At 45.9% G+C, this 18,569-nt stretch overlaps 1 protein-coding gene across 1 annotated transcript in view; it reads right to left on the bottom strand.

Annotated features, from left to right (window-relative positions):
* COG7 (component of oligomeric golgi complex 7) overlaps window positions 1-18,569 on the bottom strand; it is a 62,125-nt gene that overhangs the window by 28,216 nt on the left and 15,340 nt on the right. Inside the window, exons 5-9 of the mRNA XM_084773568.1 lie at window positions 15,835-15,917; window positions 14,803-14,925; window positions 5,639-5,837; window positions 2,101-2,228; window positions 1,063-1,217 (exon numbers count right to left, since the gene is read on the bottom strand). Of these exons, the coding sequence (XP_084629694.1) occupies window positions 1,063-1,217; window positions 2,101-2,228; window positions 5,639-5,837; window positions 14,803-14,925; window positions 15,835-15,917 (688 nt within the window). The remainder of the gene's footprint in view (window positions 1-1,062; window positions 1,218-2,100; window positions 2,229-5,638; window positions 5,838-14,802; window positions 14,926-15,834; window positions 15,918-18,569) is intronic.

The raw sequence follows: 18,569 nt of genomic DNA, 5'->3' as shown, positions 1-18,569 counted from the left end.
TACATAAAAACTGGAGGGTGTCTGCTCCCAAGGACCTCATGCCTCCCTTACACGGGTCAGAGGACTCAGCCTAATAATTCTTTCTTATTCTTCTGTCAAAATGTGATTAAACTTTCCCTTTTTTCTCTTTTTCTTTCATATATATGTATATATTGGTTTGGTGGTTTGGTGTTTGGTTTTTGGGTTTTGGGTTTTGGGTTTTTCCTTGGCTTTTTTCCAGACAGGGTAGCCCTAGCTGTCCTGGAACTCACTTTGTAGACCAGGATGGCCTCGAACTCAGAGATCTACCTGCCTCTGCCTCCCAAGTGCTGGGATTAAAGGCATATACCACCATGCCCAGCTTTCTTTTTCTTTCTTTCAGTAACAAGTCTTTGGTTTTACTTTTTGAGTACTGGGTACTTAACCCAAGTATGCAAATCACACTCTACCTCGGAGGATACCCCAACGCCTTTGGTTACTTCATCTCCCCTAGGTTCTCCCAGGCAACCAGGAACCTGTTCTGGTTTTCTCGATAAATTTGTCTGTTTGGGGCAATTCAGACAGATGGATGGCGTTTTATAAGTAGCTTCTTTCACCTATAGGGCACTTAGATCACTTTTTAATTTTACTTGAAAATATTTATTTGTGTGTGTGTGTGTGTGCGCGCGTGTGTGTGCACGCGTGCTTTTGGAGACAGGGTCTCTCTACATAGTCCTGAGTCCTGACTGGCCTCAAACTATGCAGATCTGATTGGCCTCAAACTCACAGATATCTGCCTGCCTCTACCTCTGTCTCTGTGCTAGGATTAAAAGCGTGTGACCCTACACCTAGCTCACCTGACATTTTAAAGAATGTATTTAGTCATAGCCCAATGGATGAACATGTTGATAACTTCCAGTGCTCCACCTGTGCAAATGATGCTCTAGTGAGCATCCTTAAGAATATCCTCTTGGGATCAGGTACAGGCTTCTTTCAAGGGTCACAGCAACAGGAACACAGAACACACTCAAGTGGAATAGACAGGATCCTCCAATGTGGCCGGCCCTGCCCCTCATCCCCCACCTCCAGCACCCTCAGCCTTACTTGGCAAAGAGGGATTTCAGGGCTGTCAGCAGTCCACAGGTCCCCAAGCCATTGGTGAATCTGGCACATCTGTCAACAGCTGCAGATGCCAGGCCAAAGAGCTTGTGCACAGAGTGGCTCAGCTCCTGAACGCAGTCGATCACTTCCCCGTGCTCCTGGGCAGTAGATATAGACAAGTAAGAGCCTCATCAGACTCGAGAACGCTGGCACAGACAGCATTAACAGTGGGACACACCAGCGTCTACAGGGGAAAGTGGCAGGGCTATTCATATGCAGCTAAACCATCTTAGAAACCAAACATACACACACACACACACACAGAGAGAGAGAGAGAGAGAGAGAGAGAGAGAGAGAGAGAGAGAGAGAGAGAGAGAGAGAGAGAGAGAAATTAACTTCCGGCAGAAAAACATAACCTATGTTTTGTTCATTTGAATGTTTGGCCCATGGGAAGTCCCACTATTTTGGAGGTGTGGCCTTGTTCTTCTCTTGCTAGCACTACAGCTAGGATAAGGGTCCCCGATTAGACACTCAAAGGAGGGCAACAGAGGGGAAACGCCTCCTGCAGGACAAGAATAGAACTGAGGCAGAGCGGACTTCCTAGGTAGGTCCCTAGAGGTGGCCGACCTCAACTACTGCTCATAGCAGCTCACCTCAAAACACTGACACCGAGATGGCCTTGACCCCTTGCTGCCCACATAGGGTACCTGCTCCAAAACCCTTAACATAAAAGACCAACATAAGACAACATCACTAAGTTGAAGAGACAAATTTAAGTCTCTTTGATTTGTTTTGCTTTATCTTTTAACTGGTGATTTGAAATGAAAATGGAAGCCCATTGGTAGCTTCATTATCTATTTGGACTGCAAGAGTACCTGAGGCATTTAAAGCCAGCCAGCCCACCTTCTTCCTTTCCTTCTCTCTTCCCTTTTATGTACACTTGATCCTACCCCAAACCTCCGCTATACACAGCAAAGAGCCTAGCACACAGAATGCTTGGTGAGCTGCTGGTAGCCACACTGCAGTGCTGTCAGACATTACCAGAGGCACAGCGCTGATCTGTATGAGAAGGTTGTTCTCCTCCATGTCACCGTACTTTAGCTGGTAGGGTTTATATGGGCCATACACAGCATCCACCAGCTCCACAACTTTCACCATATTGTGGTCCTCTGCAGGGAACAAGAAATTAAAATAACAATAGATAAATAATCTGAAACTGGCTGCTGGAAAAATAGGAAAAAGGTACTCTGCTGGAACACCCCCTGACCTGCCCACATTGCATTGATCTGCTTTTCTCAGTCACAGAAGCCTCTGTGATCCCCAGAGCAAAAATCTGAGCTGTGAGTATTGTTACCAGTGGTACACAAACACCATGCCCCTAGGGCTCGCACACCCATTGCAGTGAAAGGCCAGACTCAGGTGAAAACTCCTGGGCCTAGGAGTAGTGATGCCCACCCATAGTGTCAGGTGGAGGTGACAGGAGGAGGTATTCCAGAGCATCCTCTGCTACACAGGGAGTTGGAGGCCAGCCTGTGCTACATGAGATTTGTCTCAAAAAGTAAACCAGGGGCTTGAGAGACAGTTCGGCAGATAAAAGCATTTCTGCTCTTTCAAAGGGCCTGAGTTTGGTCCTCAACACCCAAATGAGGCAACTACTCACAGTCACCTTTAACTCAAGCTCCAAATAGCCCTGATTATTCTAGCCTCCGTGGGCACTTGTATTCTTCTGCACATAACCACACACATATGCATACTTTAAAAAACAAAAACAAACAAACAAACAGCACTTACTAGGGTCAGTGAAATGGCTCACAGCAAGGAAAGGAATTTGCTGCCAAGCCTAATGACCTGAATTTGACTCCTGGGATCCACATGGTAGGAGAAAATCGGCTCCCCCAATTGTTCTTTGACCTCTACATGTATGCCATGGCACACACATGCTCATATGTATATGTGCTAAATAAACAAACAGTGAAAAATATAATAAAATAAAAACCACATTTTGATAGGGTCAAGAAGTGACTATAGGGGGCTGGAGAAATGGCTCAGATGTTTAGGGCACTGGCTGCTCTTCCAAAGGTCCTGAGTTCAATTCCCAGCAACCACATGGTGGCTGGGAACTGTCCTCTTCTGGTGTGCAGGCCTACATGCAGACTGAACACTGTATACATAAATCTGTATAAATAAATAAATCTTTTTTTTAAAAAGTGATTATAGAGAAGAGGCTCTGGAGAAGACCTCATCTGCAGTGTTCCTAAAAAGGGCTCTGCATAGGGCTGGGGAAAAGTGCATGTCCACGCGTAAAAGGATGAAATCAGATGCACATTCTATTGCCCTGCATAAAAATTAAATCGAAGAGGATTGAAGATCTCAATTTGAAATCTGAAACACTGAAACTGCTGGAAGAAAACATATCCAGTTTAGGAAAGGACTTTCTGAAAAGGACTCCATTTGCCTAGGAATTAAGGGCAAAAGTGCCAAGTGTGACCTCATAAAACTAAAAGTTTCTGCACAGCTAATGGATAATCAATCAAGCAAATAAGAAATCCACAAAATGGGGGAGAATCTTTGCCAACTATATATCTGACAAAAGAGTAATATTTAGAATATAAAAATTTCAAAAAACAAAGAGTCAATAAAACATGCCGGGCTTGGTGCACGTTTGCAATCCCAGCTCTTGAGAGGCAGAGGCAGGCAGATCTCTGTGAGTTTCAGGACAGCCTGGTCTACATAGAAGCTGGGGGCGCTGCATAGTGAGTCCAGGACAGCCAAGCTAGACAGAGAAACCCTGTTTCAAAAAAAAAAAAAAAAAAGTATGTATCATTCTTAGCAATTATGGACATGCGAATTTAAATAACTTTGAGCTTTCATTTCTCCCCAGCCAGAATGGCTAAGATCAACCAAACAACCAGCCACAAATGCTGGCAAAAAATGTAGAGAAAGGGCACCTTCATTGTCTGCTGGTGGGACTGCAAACTGATGCAGCCACTCTAGAAGTCAGTATGGAGAAGCCTCAAAACACTAGACGTGAGTCTACTCTATGACTAGGATATACCACTCCTGGGCACACGGCCAAAGGACTTGACATTCTACTTGCTCTTCCTATGGAAGAGTAGCCAGTGCTCTTAACCACCAGGCCGTATCTCCAATCCTTGTACTGTTCCTCAAGACAGGGTTTCTTTGTGTAGCGCAACTGTCCTGGAACTCACTCCACAGATCAGGCTAACACAGAGATCCTCCTGCCTCTGCCTCTGCCTCTGGAGTACTGAGATTTAAGGCATGTACCACCACACCTATTTTTCCAAACTTTTTTTTTTTTTTTGCTTAAAACAATACAAAGAACAGTTTGAAGGCCTTGCTTGAAATTACTAGGAATCTAAGCTTTCTTGCTGAGTTTGGAGGGTATTTCTCAAGTCTTTAAGAAACTCCAAAAAAAAAAAAAAAAAAAAAAGAAACTCCATCCGTAGCTGGGCGTGGTGGCGCATGCCTTTAATCCCAGCACTTGGGCAGCAGAGGCAGGCGGATTGCTGTGAGTTCGAGGCCAACCTGGTCTACAAAGTTAGTCCAGGACAGCCAAGGCTACACACAGAAACCCTGTCTCGGAAAAAAAAAAAAAAAAGAAAAAAAGAAACTCCACCCGTGTGGAGGAGAGCAACCTGCTCCCTGCCTACCTTGGCCAGCCTGCTCCAGCATGGTGCCAAATCTAAGTATTCTATAGCCACTTGGGCCAGGGCATCACAGTCCTTGGGAAACCACCCACATGACTGTGCGTCTCCCACAAGGCTTGAGCAGAGAGTGTGCCACAACACCTGTGAATCATCAGGCTCGCGAACAATAAACACACTCCCTGGAATGTACAGGCAATTAAACACAATGTAATTAAAGAGAATAACTATTAAATAAACCAAGTCTGTGACACACAGCAGCCACATGGCAGAATGAGGCCTTCTTGAAGCAATTTCCTGATTTGACAGCAGCAGGATGTGTCACAATGTCTATGTTACTTAAAAGTTTATGGTGCTTTTCCTACGGTGGAAAACAGCTGGAAAGCTTGGCATCTACACACTATGTACCCTAATGGGATAAGCTGTGCCCTGCTCACAGCCGGCCGCCAGGAATGCCCACCTTCCCCACAGTCACTTCAGGCCTGTCATGGCTCCTGTGCAGCTGCTGCTGCCCTCCAAAGCCCTCCTCGCTAGCCTATGTGTTCTCCTAAACTTACTGTTTTGGTTGAACTGTCCAAGGCTTTGACTTAAAAGGCAGAGGAGCCTCCCACTGAAACTCCGCTAGCTCACTGGCACTCACGGCTCCCTGCTTCACACTGAGCCCCTTACACGCTCAGGCATAGCAGAAGTGTCTGTCACTGCCTTGGAGTCTGCAAAGCTCCTGGTCAGCACTGGGCCAGGAGAGCACGCTGAAGCCCCACTCCACGCTGGCACTGTTTTCATGGGAAAGCTTTCCCTGTGGGTGGAGAACACTGACCCCTTTCCTTTCCACACAGGTCCCTGAAACAGTAAACACACCCAAGCCCCGAAAGCAAGGGAAGACCAGCCAGAGAGCAGGAAATAGGAATGCTTACGGAGGTGGGGGAGCAGTGCCATCTCCAGCCCCTTGGCAAAGTGGGCGGTGGTGTCGTAAAACTCCAGCAGTCTGGCCAGCTCCATCTCAGGCCCTGCTCTCTCCACGCCTGCACTGAGGCACATGGGCAGGGAGGGCACCAAGGCCCCCAGGGTCTGAATCAGCAGCACCGTCACCACCTCATGGGGGTTCTTGAAGACCTGCAGTGGAGGAGAGGCATGCTCATCAGTGCATCGGAGCACACAAGAGGAGCCTTCCAAATAAGCGAGTCCACCGTCTCCTGATGGTTCCAAGGTGGACCCCAGGACTGCTAAAAACGGACCAGTCGGAAACCTTAAGTTTCCCTCACTGGCCAAACTAGAGAGGGACAAAATAGAAAGTGACAGGAGCTGCTATTTGGTCAGAAAACCAGGCCTAACCCTGGCCCACATGCCTATTCACTAAAGCTTACCAAACGCCTGGTACGGTACTGAGATGGTCATCAGTGAGGACTCAGGTGACAGCGGGGAGCCTGGAAGGATGAGCAGGGCAAAACACAAAGAACGCCACTGGCTATAGCTGGAGGGCCTGAGCCGCTCTTCTTCCCTGGACAGGTCTGGCGCCCACATGCAGTCTCTAAGGAACGACAGAGACCGTGGACCTGGACAGTTTAGGTGGCTCACGTCTCCGGTGGTCTTCTTCCACTCTCTATTCCTTAGGGCTCTTGAGAAAACTTGAATAGCGTACCAAGTCCACTAGGAAGTACTCTCACCCTCCTGTGCTAATGAACCCAAATAGGTGCAAACATGAGATGAGATATAAGAACTAGCCTTAGAAAAGCCAAAGGCCAAAAAAGATACAAATGGAAAACTATATAGTCAGTAAAAGTAAAACTTTATTCAAAGTTAACTTAATAGAAAAGAAACTAAAACAGAGCACAAGCAAACCTCCAGGACACAGCAAATCAGATGGAGGAGGAGGATTCACAGCTACACACGCACACAAGAAAACCCTCACCTCAAAGGCCTAACTGTGCGCATTAAAGGACTCTGGGGGAGGGAGCAGCTCGGTGGGACAGCTCTTGTCTATGAACCACGCATGGCTCTAGTCCCCAGCACCACACAGAACTATGTGTGTGGCTCCTGCCTGGGCTTCCAGCACTCAGGAAACAGAGGCAAGCAAATCAGAAGTTCAAAGCCATCCTTAGCTACGCCGAAAAGCAAGACCGGCCTGAGCTACATGGACCACAAAAACCAAGAACCAGAACTAGAAAAAGAGGAAACTAAACTTAAAGTAAGAAAGATATTCCTGAGGTTTGAAAGCAGAGATAAAGAGAAAACAGATACAAAGAATCAACGGCAGAAACTGGGTTTTTGCAGAGCGCTGTAAAATTGATACACCATACCTAAACTAAAGAAAGACATAGGACAGAGGACTCAAGTTACTAGGCTCGGACATGCAAGTAGGAACCGTAGCACTGAGTCTATAAAAACAGGAAGGAAGCAGAGCTCCAAAGGGACAACCATGAACAACTATACGCCCGCAGCCTGAACACGAGCATGCAGTGCTAGAGCCACTATGTACCAAAACTGGCCCCAGGGGAGAAAGAAACTCCCAATAGACCTGAAGTTGGCCAGGACCGTGAATCAGTGGTCACAAAGGCCCAGACAGCTGGTGTGCTGCTCATGCCTGCAACCGCAGTATAGGAGTAAAGGCAGGAAGGGCAGGAGTTCAGGGATAGCCTAGAATACACGAGACCTGGTCTCAAAACAAAACAAAACAAACAGGTCCAAATAAAGATCAGAAGTGATGGCAGTTCATCTGTAATATCTACAAAACATCAAGGAATTTACACCAATCCTCCCAAGACACTAAGAACACGAAGGAGCATCTCATAGTCTGAACTGTGTCTCCCTAAAATCCCACACTAAAGTCTGAGCCACTGAATAACTTAAATTTGACCCTTTTTGGAGACAGCCCTTTGAAGAAAGAGTGAAGGTACAATGGTACCGTAGGGGCAGGCTCTGATTCTATTTGTTAGGTGTGTTCTCTTAAGAAGACATGGAGATTGGCCCAGGCCAGAGGGAGATTCACACTTCCACAGGTCAAGAAGAGAAGACTCCAGCCCTGAGCACAACTTGACCTTGAACTTCTAGCATAAAGAATTTTGGAACTATTACTGTTGTTTAAACCGGATAGTAAAACTACCCAGTCTAGGGAATGGAGAGGTGGCTCAGCAGTTAAGGCACTGGTCGCTCTTCCAGAGGACCCAGGCTAATTCCCAGCACACACGGCGGATGAGAGCCCTCTGAAACTCCAGTGTCCTAGCCCAGTCTGTGCAGCCAACATTATGACAACAGCACTGACAGGAGGCCAGAAAAGAATGCTGAAACCAGGGTCTGGAAAGATGGCTCAGAGGTTAAGAGCACTGGTTGCTCTCCCAGAGGTCCTGAGTTCAATTCCCAGCAACCACATGGTGGCTCATAACTATCTATAATGAGAGCTGGTGCCCTCTTCTGATATGCAGGCATACATGTAGTTAGAATACAGTATACATACTAAACACACACACACACACACACAAAAACAAAACAAAAAGAATGCCAGAGCTGGAGAGATGGCTCAGCGGTTAAAAGCACTGGCTGCTCTGAGTTCAACTCCCAGCACCCACATGGTAGCTCACAACTGTATGTAATTCCAATTCCAGAGGATCCAACATCCTCTCACAGACATACATGCAGGTATAACACTAAGGCAAATAAAATAAATTATTTATTAGAAAAAGAAAAAAAAAAGAATGCCAAGGCCATTTAACAGGGAAGGCGGCATCCTGACAATGAGTGGTTCTCACAAACAGGGTGAGCATCCTCCTGTGAGAAGAAAGGGGGGAGGACGAGGAAAATAAACTACAGGTCAACTCAGAGTGAATCAAAGACCACTGCAACTGGTCATAAGGTAGTACATATGTAGTATATATGATCCAAAATATATTCTCTTTTTTTTCTAAGCACTCTAAGAATTTACAAGGCTTCATAAATCCTGTTCTAGACTCTGGTTAGAACTGCACAGCTAGAGTCTCAGAGAAGTAGAGGGAGAAGCACACAAGGACAATGGATAACAAATGGCTGCATGGCGACCCCACTCCACCTTGCATGGCCTGAGTGCGCCTTCCAACCATCTGTCTTCCTAATCACTCTCACTTGGAACTTAAAAGCTCCCCAGGCTAGCGACAGGGCTCAGTGGGTGAAGGCACTCATCTTGACAGCTTGATGACCCAAGGTCCATCCCTAAGATCACATAAAGAGAGACTCCACAAAGTACACAAAAATAAATACATATTTCAAAGCATTACAAACTGAAACTCCTTATGTCCAGCTGACCTGAGACCCCGCCCGTCCCTACCTCGGTCAGTAATCTCCCCACTACCCTGGATGGAGGCTCCCTTCTGGCCTTCCTTTCTTCCAGTTACGACCGTGGCTTTGGCTCTCCTTAGAACAGATGCTAACAACTGCTCATCCTTTTTGAACTTTTTTTCTTTCTTTCCAGGCTGGTCTGAAACTTACTGTGTATGAATTTCCTGCCTCACCTCCCAAGGTCTAGGGTTGTAGGCATAAGCTGCCATGCCCAGCTCTTCCTGTCTGCTATCACCACTCTCCTCTACCTGGCAGTGGTGTTTACCTTTCTCAAATATCTTATCATGAATTCACTGTCCACACCACTACTAAACTCATTAATCTTAGGTGTTACTTTAAATTTTTACTTAAGGAGTTGTGGCATTATCTTCCATTGCAAAGTTTCCATTCAAGTCTTGGACCCATTTTTTTTTTAACTATGCAGTTACTACAGTTTTCTATCTATTCCAAATAATCCTTTATCATGTTTTATAGACATCTTCCTCTGAGGCTCTGTGTTGATGAAGCATGATCTATCCATGCAGTTAGCGCTTTGTGCCTGTGCCTGTGTCTGTGTTGTGGTTATTGCTTTCATGACTAGGAAATCAGCCTCAATTCTGAAACCATGCTTGAACTTTCACTGTTTTGTGGCAAATGGCCAGAGAACCCCTTTGTCCAGTAAGGAAAGAGAAAACTAAGCAAAAGGGACCCAGTATGTTTAATTGAAGCATGCATTTACAGAATGCCACCAGAGGTCCAGGAAATGACTTTGTATATAGACGTCACTGGAATAAAGCCATTTCCCTGAGCCAGGTGTGGTGGCGCATGCCTTTAATCCCAACACTCGGGAGGCAGAGGTAGGCAGATCTCTGTGAGTTCAAGGACAGCCTAGTCTACAGCAAGTCCAAGAGAGCCAGGACTACAAGAGAAACCTTGTCTCAAAAAACCAAAAAAAAAAAAAAAGAAGAAGAAGAAGAGGAGGAGGAGGAGGAAGAAGAGGAGGAAGAAGAGGAGGAAGAGGAGGAGGAAGAGGAAGAAGAAGAGCCCAGTGGGGATAAACACTAAGCGAGCAGACTTAGGAGCTAGGGCTACAGAGTCAGCCTGACTAGTCCACGGTGAGACCTTGTGACCTGCCCCTCGCTATGCACCAAAACTTACTAGGATGGACCTCAGAAGCAAGATGAAAGCTAATACGGTTCCAGAAGAAGCCAATAAGAATGCCTTTGCAACCTCGGGGCTGGTGATAGTGCTTTAGGATATGGAAAACAATACCCATGAAAGAAAGAAAAGTAATAAGCTTGGCTTCATCAAAATCAGAACTTGTGGGGGCTGGAAAAGTAGCTAAGTGGTTCAGAGCACATGCTGCTCTTCCAGAAGACCCGGGTTCAGTTCCCAGCACCCATGTTAACTGCCTCTCACTTCAGCTCCAAGAGCTCTGACACCCTCTGGTTTCCTCAAGCACCTACTCACAGTGGCAACACACACACACACGCGCACACACACACACACACACACACAAAATTAATTTTTAAAAATCAAAACCTCTACCCCAGCAAGATGGCTCAGTGGGAAAGGGCACCTGCCACCAAGCCTGACAACCTGAGTTTAATCCCTGAGACCCACCTGGTGGAAGAGAGAACTGACTCCCACACGTTGCACAATGGTATGTGTAGCTGCCCTCCGAAAATTAATAGATAGATAGATAGATAGGAAGGAATCGGGACTTCTGCTCAGAGATGGGGTGCAAACCAGTGGTGGCACAGTTGGTTGGCGTGTAAGAGCTGAGATGCAGACCAGTGGTAGCATACTTGGCTGGCGTGTGCAAACTCTGGGTTCATTCCCCAGCATCCCACAAGCAGATAACCAAAAACGCTCTTCTCAAGCTACAGACTGGAAGAAAGTGTCTACAAACATATTTGAGAATGGACTTATATTCATAATAATGAACTTCCTAAACTAAATAGTGCAAAGACAAATAACCCAATATTTCTTAAAACAAGCAAGAGACTTGAGTAGACATGTCATAAAGGAATGTATACAAACAGCAAATAAGCACAGGAGTGGGTGTTCAATATCTTTAGTCATCAAGGAAATGCAAATTAAAATCACAATGAGATGCTACAACACACCCACCAGAAGGCTAAAATTAAACAGAATGACAGCATCTTACATCAGCATGGATCCCCAGCAAGCAGATCCCATGCACACCGATGTAGGAATGAACAAAGTATGACCATGACTATTCTGGAAAAGGGCTGGCAATTTTACACACACACACACACACACACACACACACACACACACACACACACACACCAAAAAACAAACAAAACAACAACAACAACAAAAACCAACCCTGCCCTCTCAACCCACAAATCGACTCTCAGGTATTTACATATAAGCACAAAGACCCCTTGTGAAGTACTGTTCAGAGTGGCTTTAACAACAGCCTCAAACAAGATCAGACTAAGTTTCTATCAAAAAAAGAAAGTGGACCACATTTAATCCCAGGACTTGGGAGGCCGAGGAAAAAGGATCTCCATGAATTCCAGGCCAGCCTGGTCTACATAAAGAGTTCCAGGGCAGCTAGGGCTACGTAACTAGACCTTGTCTAAAACAAACAGATAAATAAACAAACAAAACAAAACCAACGGGAGGGAAGGAGAAAGAGTTGTAAACAGCTAATATATATTCACACCTGTCACAATATTAAGCAATAAAAAAGAACAAACCATGATACAAAATGCACAGACTGGGAAAACCTCATCAGAAGACCAGCCCACCATTTGCTCCATGTACAGAACACCAGAGTAGACTAGATTAATTCATGTAAGCAGCAGCAACAGCAACAGCAACAGCAACAGAGCAGTGGGTGCCTGGGAAAGAAGCACAGGGAACTTTCTAGAATGCCTTGAAAGAGGGTGAAGTTGCACAGGTATTTGCACTTATTTAACTACTCACATGGCATATTTAAGATCACTGTATTTCATAATTCAACCTAAACAAATAAATACTCTGGTTGATAATATATAATATGTATATGTTCTAAAGTGAATGATGCTTGCAAATTACCTTTAAATAAATAAATAAAAATTAGCAGTCTCAATGAACAGTTGGTGACATCGATAAAGGGACAGATTTGTGGTAAAGCCAAAACAGTGAAATGCCCCTTGCAAAGCCTTGGGGTGGGGTTATTCACTGCAGAATTCTTCCAGCTTTTTATAGCTGGGGATTTCTTCATAGTGAGTTACAAAGGAGGACGAGGATGCACTCAGTGGCCAAGCACTAGTATGCCCAGGGCCCTGGGTTGGAGCCCTAGATCAGGAGCAAGATTTTAAAAATACAATACTGAGGTTAACAGAGTGCTTGCACAAAGCCTGGGCAATGTCCCCTGCAACACATAAATCAGGCACGACAGGACATCCATGCAGGGAGTCAAGGCCAGAGCTACATGAAGAAGTACTTGAGACGCTGCCCCCACCCCCACTCCCCAAAACCCAGCAACAACAAAATAGGTGTGAACATGCATAACTATAACTCCAGGAGGGCGAGGAGGAGAGCTACTATGGATTAGAGGCCAACTTGGGCTACTCTTTCTTTCTCCTCCCTCCCTCCCTCCCTCCCTCCTTCCTTCCTTTTTAAGACAGGATCTCACTATGTAGCCCAGGTTGTCCTGAAAGTCACTATGTAGACCAAGCTGGCCTCAAACATAAAGAAACCTGCCTGCCTCTGCCTCTACTATCAAGCCATCTATACAGTGAATTTCAAGCCAGCCTGGACTATGGAGTAAGATGTCTCAAAACAATAATAAAATAAATTTTAAAATAATTCTTAGAAAGAAAAGAAAGGGAAAACTGAATCTAGTGGCAGAGACCTGTAATTCCAGCTACAAAGGAGGAACAAAGCAGGAAGATTAAAAGTTCAAGGCCAGCTTGAGCAATTAAAAAAAAACAACAACAACAAACAAAAAACAGTGCTCACTTCGGCAGCACATACACTAAAACTGGAAAGATACAGACAAGATTAGCATGGCCCCTGTGCAAGGATGACACACAAATTCATGAAGCATTCCATAATCGTTTACAATCAAATATAGTTGGTTAGGGGATAAGATCTTTTTAGATCAAGATAAAGGATTTAAGTTAACAGAGATGAGATATGATAAATACTGAATTTCATTCAGAAATTTAGACCCAACAAGATAGGAAAGATGTTTATTTCAAGTCTGGCAAACACAAATAGCCAAATCACTATGAATATAACATTTATATAACTCATGATTGTCTCATGGCTCTCCCTGCTATATGTAGTTTGTTTTATTCATATGTAATAAAATAAATATATATGTAAAACAACAACAACAACAAATGTCTCCAAATAAAATAAGAAAGTGTTTCGGCCTAGCATGTGTGAAACTACAGGTTGGATCCACAAACTCACTAAAATAAAATGAATGCTGGAGGAAGGGAACACTAGGGGACACTTCACCCTGTCACCTCTGGCCTCACTTTGCACAAGCTTCAGCGGACTGTCGGCTTCACACACTACCTCCAGCTAAAAAAAAAACTTGGGGGGAGGGCCAGGGCCATTAGCCAAAGGTACAAGTGAACATGCCTTCCAAAACTGAGGTGAGAGTCCAGGGTCTTCTTAGATGGCACAGGACATTTTCATGTATAGACGTGAGGTGGATTTTTTGTTTTGTTCTGTTCTGTTTTGTTTTGTTTTATCCTTGTGATACAAGACGTGTACAAGAGGCAAGGATGCGTGAGTGAACGTGGATGCACAGGCACACCAGAAAGTGGTACCTACATAAAACTGGGAACTTAAAGCCTAAGTCTGAATTAGGTTGGCTCAAACAACAATAAACAAGGACAGAGAAACTGGAGGCTGAAGAAGGAGGATGAAAAGAAAGAAACAAAACAAAACGCTTTAGCCAAATTGGATTGATAGAACCCCGCACAAGGAATCCTCCCAACCAGAGCTGAGTTCATTCCAGCAAGTGGCGGATGACTATCCGAGGAGTCATGACTACCTGGGAAAAGCAGTCATGCGGCCATCAGACCTGACCCACCAGCACTCCCCAGTAAGATGGGCTTTTCCCCTCCCAGAAGAGCTGTGAGCCTCTGACATCAGACAGGGAAGGGTGGCTCATACCCTATCCAGTGAGAAAGGAAGTGACGGGAGGTTCCCACTCAAAGCCTAGCGCCGACCTCACCCTGCTCAGAGAGCACCTTTAAAATAAGACTAGTCCTCCAGCTCTGAGTGAGGAAAAGGGAAGTTGACCTGAGCCCAAGATTGAAAAAAACAGTCTGCTATGGAGCTGGAAAGATGTCTCAGTGGCTAAGAGCACTGACTGTTCTTCCAGAGGACCGGGGCTCAATTCCCAGCACCCACATGGCAGCTCACAACTGCCTGTAACTTCCAGTATCCGACACCCTCACACAGACAAACATGCAGGCAAAATACCAATGCACACAAAATAAAAATAAAAATAAATTTTCAGAAAGTCTGCTCTCTCCATCACCTGACTAGGGCCCTCTGGCTCTCAGCTATCACAGTAATGGCTCCCATGAAAGCCAGAGGCTCCCCACTGAACTCCGGGGACACTGTCTCACTGGATCCTATTTAAGATATGGAGGAGAGTGGTAAGAAGGGTTTCCTTGGAGACCTAAAAATTCACTGACGCCAGTTTATAAGCCTATATTTTAACCCCTTGGGTGACAGCAGCGCTTGGTGCAGAGCAGCCACCCGTTCCCGTGCTACCATTGGCCTTGTTCTCCAACGCTGCGGTTACCTGGGCGGTCCACTGGGTCTGTGTGTGCCAAGCCCCGAGCAAGGCATCGTAGAGGCCGGTGAGCTGCCGGTCCAGTGGAAGGTCACTCTGGCACAGCTCTTGCCAGGCTGCTAAAAGCTGTACCTGCAGAGGCACAGCAAAGCAGGTATCTTACTAGGTACCCAGAGACATGCTGGAAAACTGCCCCACGCCACTACAGAATTCATTGCTGCCACTGTCCTGAACACATAACTCACTACCTGCTGAGATTCACCCACTTGAGAAAAAGCAGAAAACAAGCAGGCCAGACAGAGGCTCCTGCTCTCATCACATCTGACACTTGAATTTGTCGCCCTCCAGGCATCACTGTCTCCTCTGACCTCACCCCAAAGTGCACCACTGTCCTTCCGCAGGGCACTCTGCACTCTCCTAAAGAGCCCTCAAAGTGGCCATCAGTGTGTGCTGACACTCTGTGCCCTCCACCTATGATTTAAACACACGCGGGCCACCATGATGACTCACTGTGTAAAGACAGTTCCCTGGAACCTTGGTGACCCTGGAACCCACAGAAAGGTTGAAGGAAAGCAGATTCCGTAACACTGTCCTCTTACCGACACGTGCACCATGGCACGCCTGTGTACGCACACATGCGCCACACAACAATAATAATAAATAATAAACAAGTAAAACAACAACATGAAAACTGTGTTTGAATTAAGGTGAACCCAGCAAGCTGCAGGCTGTCAGCCTAACCCTTGAAAACATAAAATTATTATGGCTTGCTAATGTGAAGCCTTAGACATAACTATCCTTTAAAAAACAAAAAACAAAAAAATAGGAACAAATTAAAACAATGTTTTAAGTCTGTGAATCAATCCAGGCGGAAACCCCACTGACTTGTTCCAAGTGACACCTATTGAGTGGATCAAGAGCACCCCCTACTGGCTTTAATAGAAAGACACATGACTAAAGGGCAAAGAGGCAAATTTTGCCTTTGCCTATTCGGCCCAGTGCTAGTGACCCTCCACAGTCATAATCACCCCCAGTGCTTACCTTGTGACACTTGTAGTAGTACGCAAGCAGCTGGGGCATCCGGTCAATTTCAGTAAACACCTTCACAAATAGTTTCGACTGATCTAAGGAACAGAAAATGTGCAGGTACTGTTAGCAGGTCCCCAGGGCAGCCAAGGAAAGCAACTCACTCTGATAAATTCCGATATATGCCATTATATTCAGAAGTATCTACTGACCTGAGATGAGTGCTTTAATTCAAAACAAGAGAATTATAAGCAAAAGAAATAAGGGCAGAACATGGGGACTCAGTACCAGACACTGCTAGCCTAAGCTTATTAAAATAAAGCATCAAACACCATTAACACCGCTAAGATTAGTGCCTGCTATTCTAACACTCAGGAGGCTGCCACTACATACAAGCCCCTATCTAAAAAAGCAACACATACAGGGTCTGGAGAGATGGCTTAGAGGGTAAGAGCACTGGCCGCTCTTTTTTGTTGTTGTTGTTGTTGTTTTGTTTTGTTTTGTTTTTAGAGACAGGGTTTCTCTGTGTAGCTGTGTAACCTTGCTTTGTATACCAGCCTCAAATTCACAGTGATCCCATCCGCCTGCCTCTACCTCCCAAGTGCTGGGATTAAAGGTGTGCACCACCACACTCAGCTGCGCTGGCTGCTCCTACAGAGGACCTGAGTTTGATTCTTAGCACCTACATGGCAACTTGCAAGCATCTGTAACTCCAGCTCTAAGGATCCAATGCCTCTCCCCACCTAGACACTAGAGCTTCTGGCCTCTGTGAGCACCAGGCACAAACATGGCGCCCAGAGCAGGCACATACCCATACATGTAAAAGAATAAAATAATTTTATTCTGATAAAGCAACAGGAGGAGTGCAATAACCAGTGCATGAGGCTGTGGTAAACAGATGAAAGCAGGGCTCATACCAAACCTGGGGTGTAAAATTTAAGGAGGCCCTGAGGCCCAGAGTTGTCCAAAAGTTCACCTACTTCCCTTACCTAGTCCTGGCCCTGCACCAAATCACGAACTGCCTGTCACTCATCTCATTCATCAACCTCCAGCGCATGCAGCGCCGACTTTCAATTGTTCTCATTCACAAAAACAGCCATTTCATCCAACTCCACTAATGTGAGTGAACAAGCAAGCCTTCTGTCAGATGCCACAAACAGCTCACCCTTTACCACCTCTGGCCTCGGTGCCTCTTATGGTCTCGGTGGTCTCCTGGGTCCTAACTAGTCAACCTAAACTAGGCTCCCCGCCATACCTCCCCTCACAGAATGGGTCACACTGCACTTACCGTATCAGGCTCTTTAGGTAACCACTTGTTCTTTCCCACACAGAGAAGCCACATGAAGCTGTGACGTCCTGTCTTGTCTCACTGTTTCTTGCTAAATTATCACAAAACACTGTTTCTAGAAGCACACGGAATTATACTAAAAGAAGTAAGCAGCACTGCCAGGGGTGAGGGCAGAGGCAGGAGGACTGAGTTTAAGGCCACGCAGGGCTGCGTGGTGATGTAATGAGATTACTTCAAACAAACCACAAGAAGGACAAAGGAAAGCGGGGAGCAGAAGGGAGATGGGGCGCGTAGAGAACAGGGAAACAGAAAAGGAGATCAGTGAAGCCAGAAGTCTGAACAAGGCAGCAAACTGAAAAATCTACCTAGACCCCCTAAGTTAAAAAACAAAAGCAACAAAATAAGAATGCTTAAATGAGAACATTTAAATGAGAAATGAAAACCAAAATGATATTATTGAAAGGACAATAGGAAAGAACTTCGGACTATTATAAAACAACACATCAGATGATCCTTGATGAAGATGATAAAATTCCTCCAAACACACAAACTACCAAAACTGAATCCCAAAGATCTGCTAAGCCGGGCACATTGTATTGTTCCAAGTGTGAGACCAGCCCGGTCTGCACAGCAACTTTCTGGCTAGACAGAGCTACACAGCAAGGCTCTGTCTCAAAAAAGCAAACAGAAAAGAGGATAGAAGAAAGGGGCTTGATCCTAAGCACCACATAAGACTGTTTGTGTGCACTTGACATCACTGCACTCAGGAGGCGGAAACAGGAGGATCAGAAGCTCAAGGTCGGGGCTGGAGTGATGGTTCAGTGGTTAAGAGCACTGGCTGCTCTTCCAGAGGATCTTGGTTCAATTCCCAGCACCCAAATGGCAGCTCACAACTATAACTTCAGTTCCAGGGTATCTGACACCCTCACACAGACAGATGTGCAGCCAAACACCAATGCACATTAAAATTAAAAAACAGAAAGTTCAAGGTCAGGCCAGAAGCTCACTCAGCAAGTTCAGCACTGCACATGCTGGCTTGACCCTCTGGGTGTGAAGAGGTGTGCAGGAGCAATCCCGGTGAGTGCGAAGGGGTGTGCAGTGCAATCCCGGTGAGTGCGAAGGGGTGTGCAGTGCAATCCCGGTGAGTGCGAAGGGGTGTGCAGTGCAATCCCGGTGAGTGCGAAGGGGTGTGCAGTGCAATCCCAGTGAGTGTGAAGGGGTGTGCAGTGCAATCCCGGTGAGTGTGAAGGGGTGTGCAGTGCAATCCCGGTGAGTGTGAAGGGGTGTGCAGTGCAATCCCGGTGAGTTTGGAGAAAGACAAGAGAACTGCTCAGAAGCTCTCCAGCCAGCTGGCCCACAGTGTGCAGAGCAGAAACAGGGAGACTCCACCCAGAAGCAAAGAGGAAGGACAGACAGACCACCAAAAGCTGTCCTCTAGCTTCTACACACATGAGTGACATGC

Source organism: Acomys minous, assembly GCF_964271855.1.
Source record: "Acomys minous genome assembly, chromosome: 2".
NCBI classification, from domain to species: Eukaryota; Metazoa; Chordata; class Mammalia; order Rodentia; family Muridae; genus Acomys; species Acomys minous.
The sequence above is the reverse complement of the archived record's forward strand: the minus strand, read 5'-3'. Positions and strand labels throughout refer to the sequence as shown.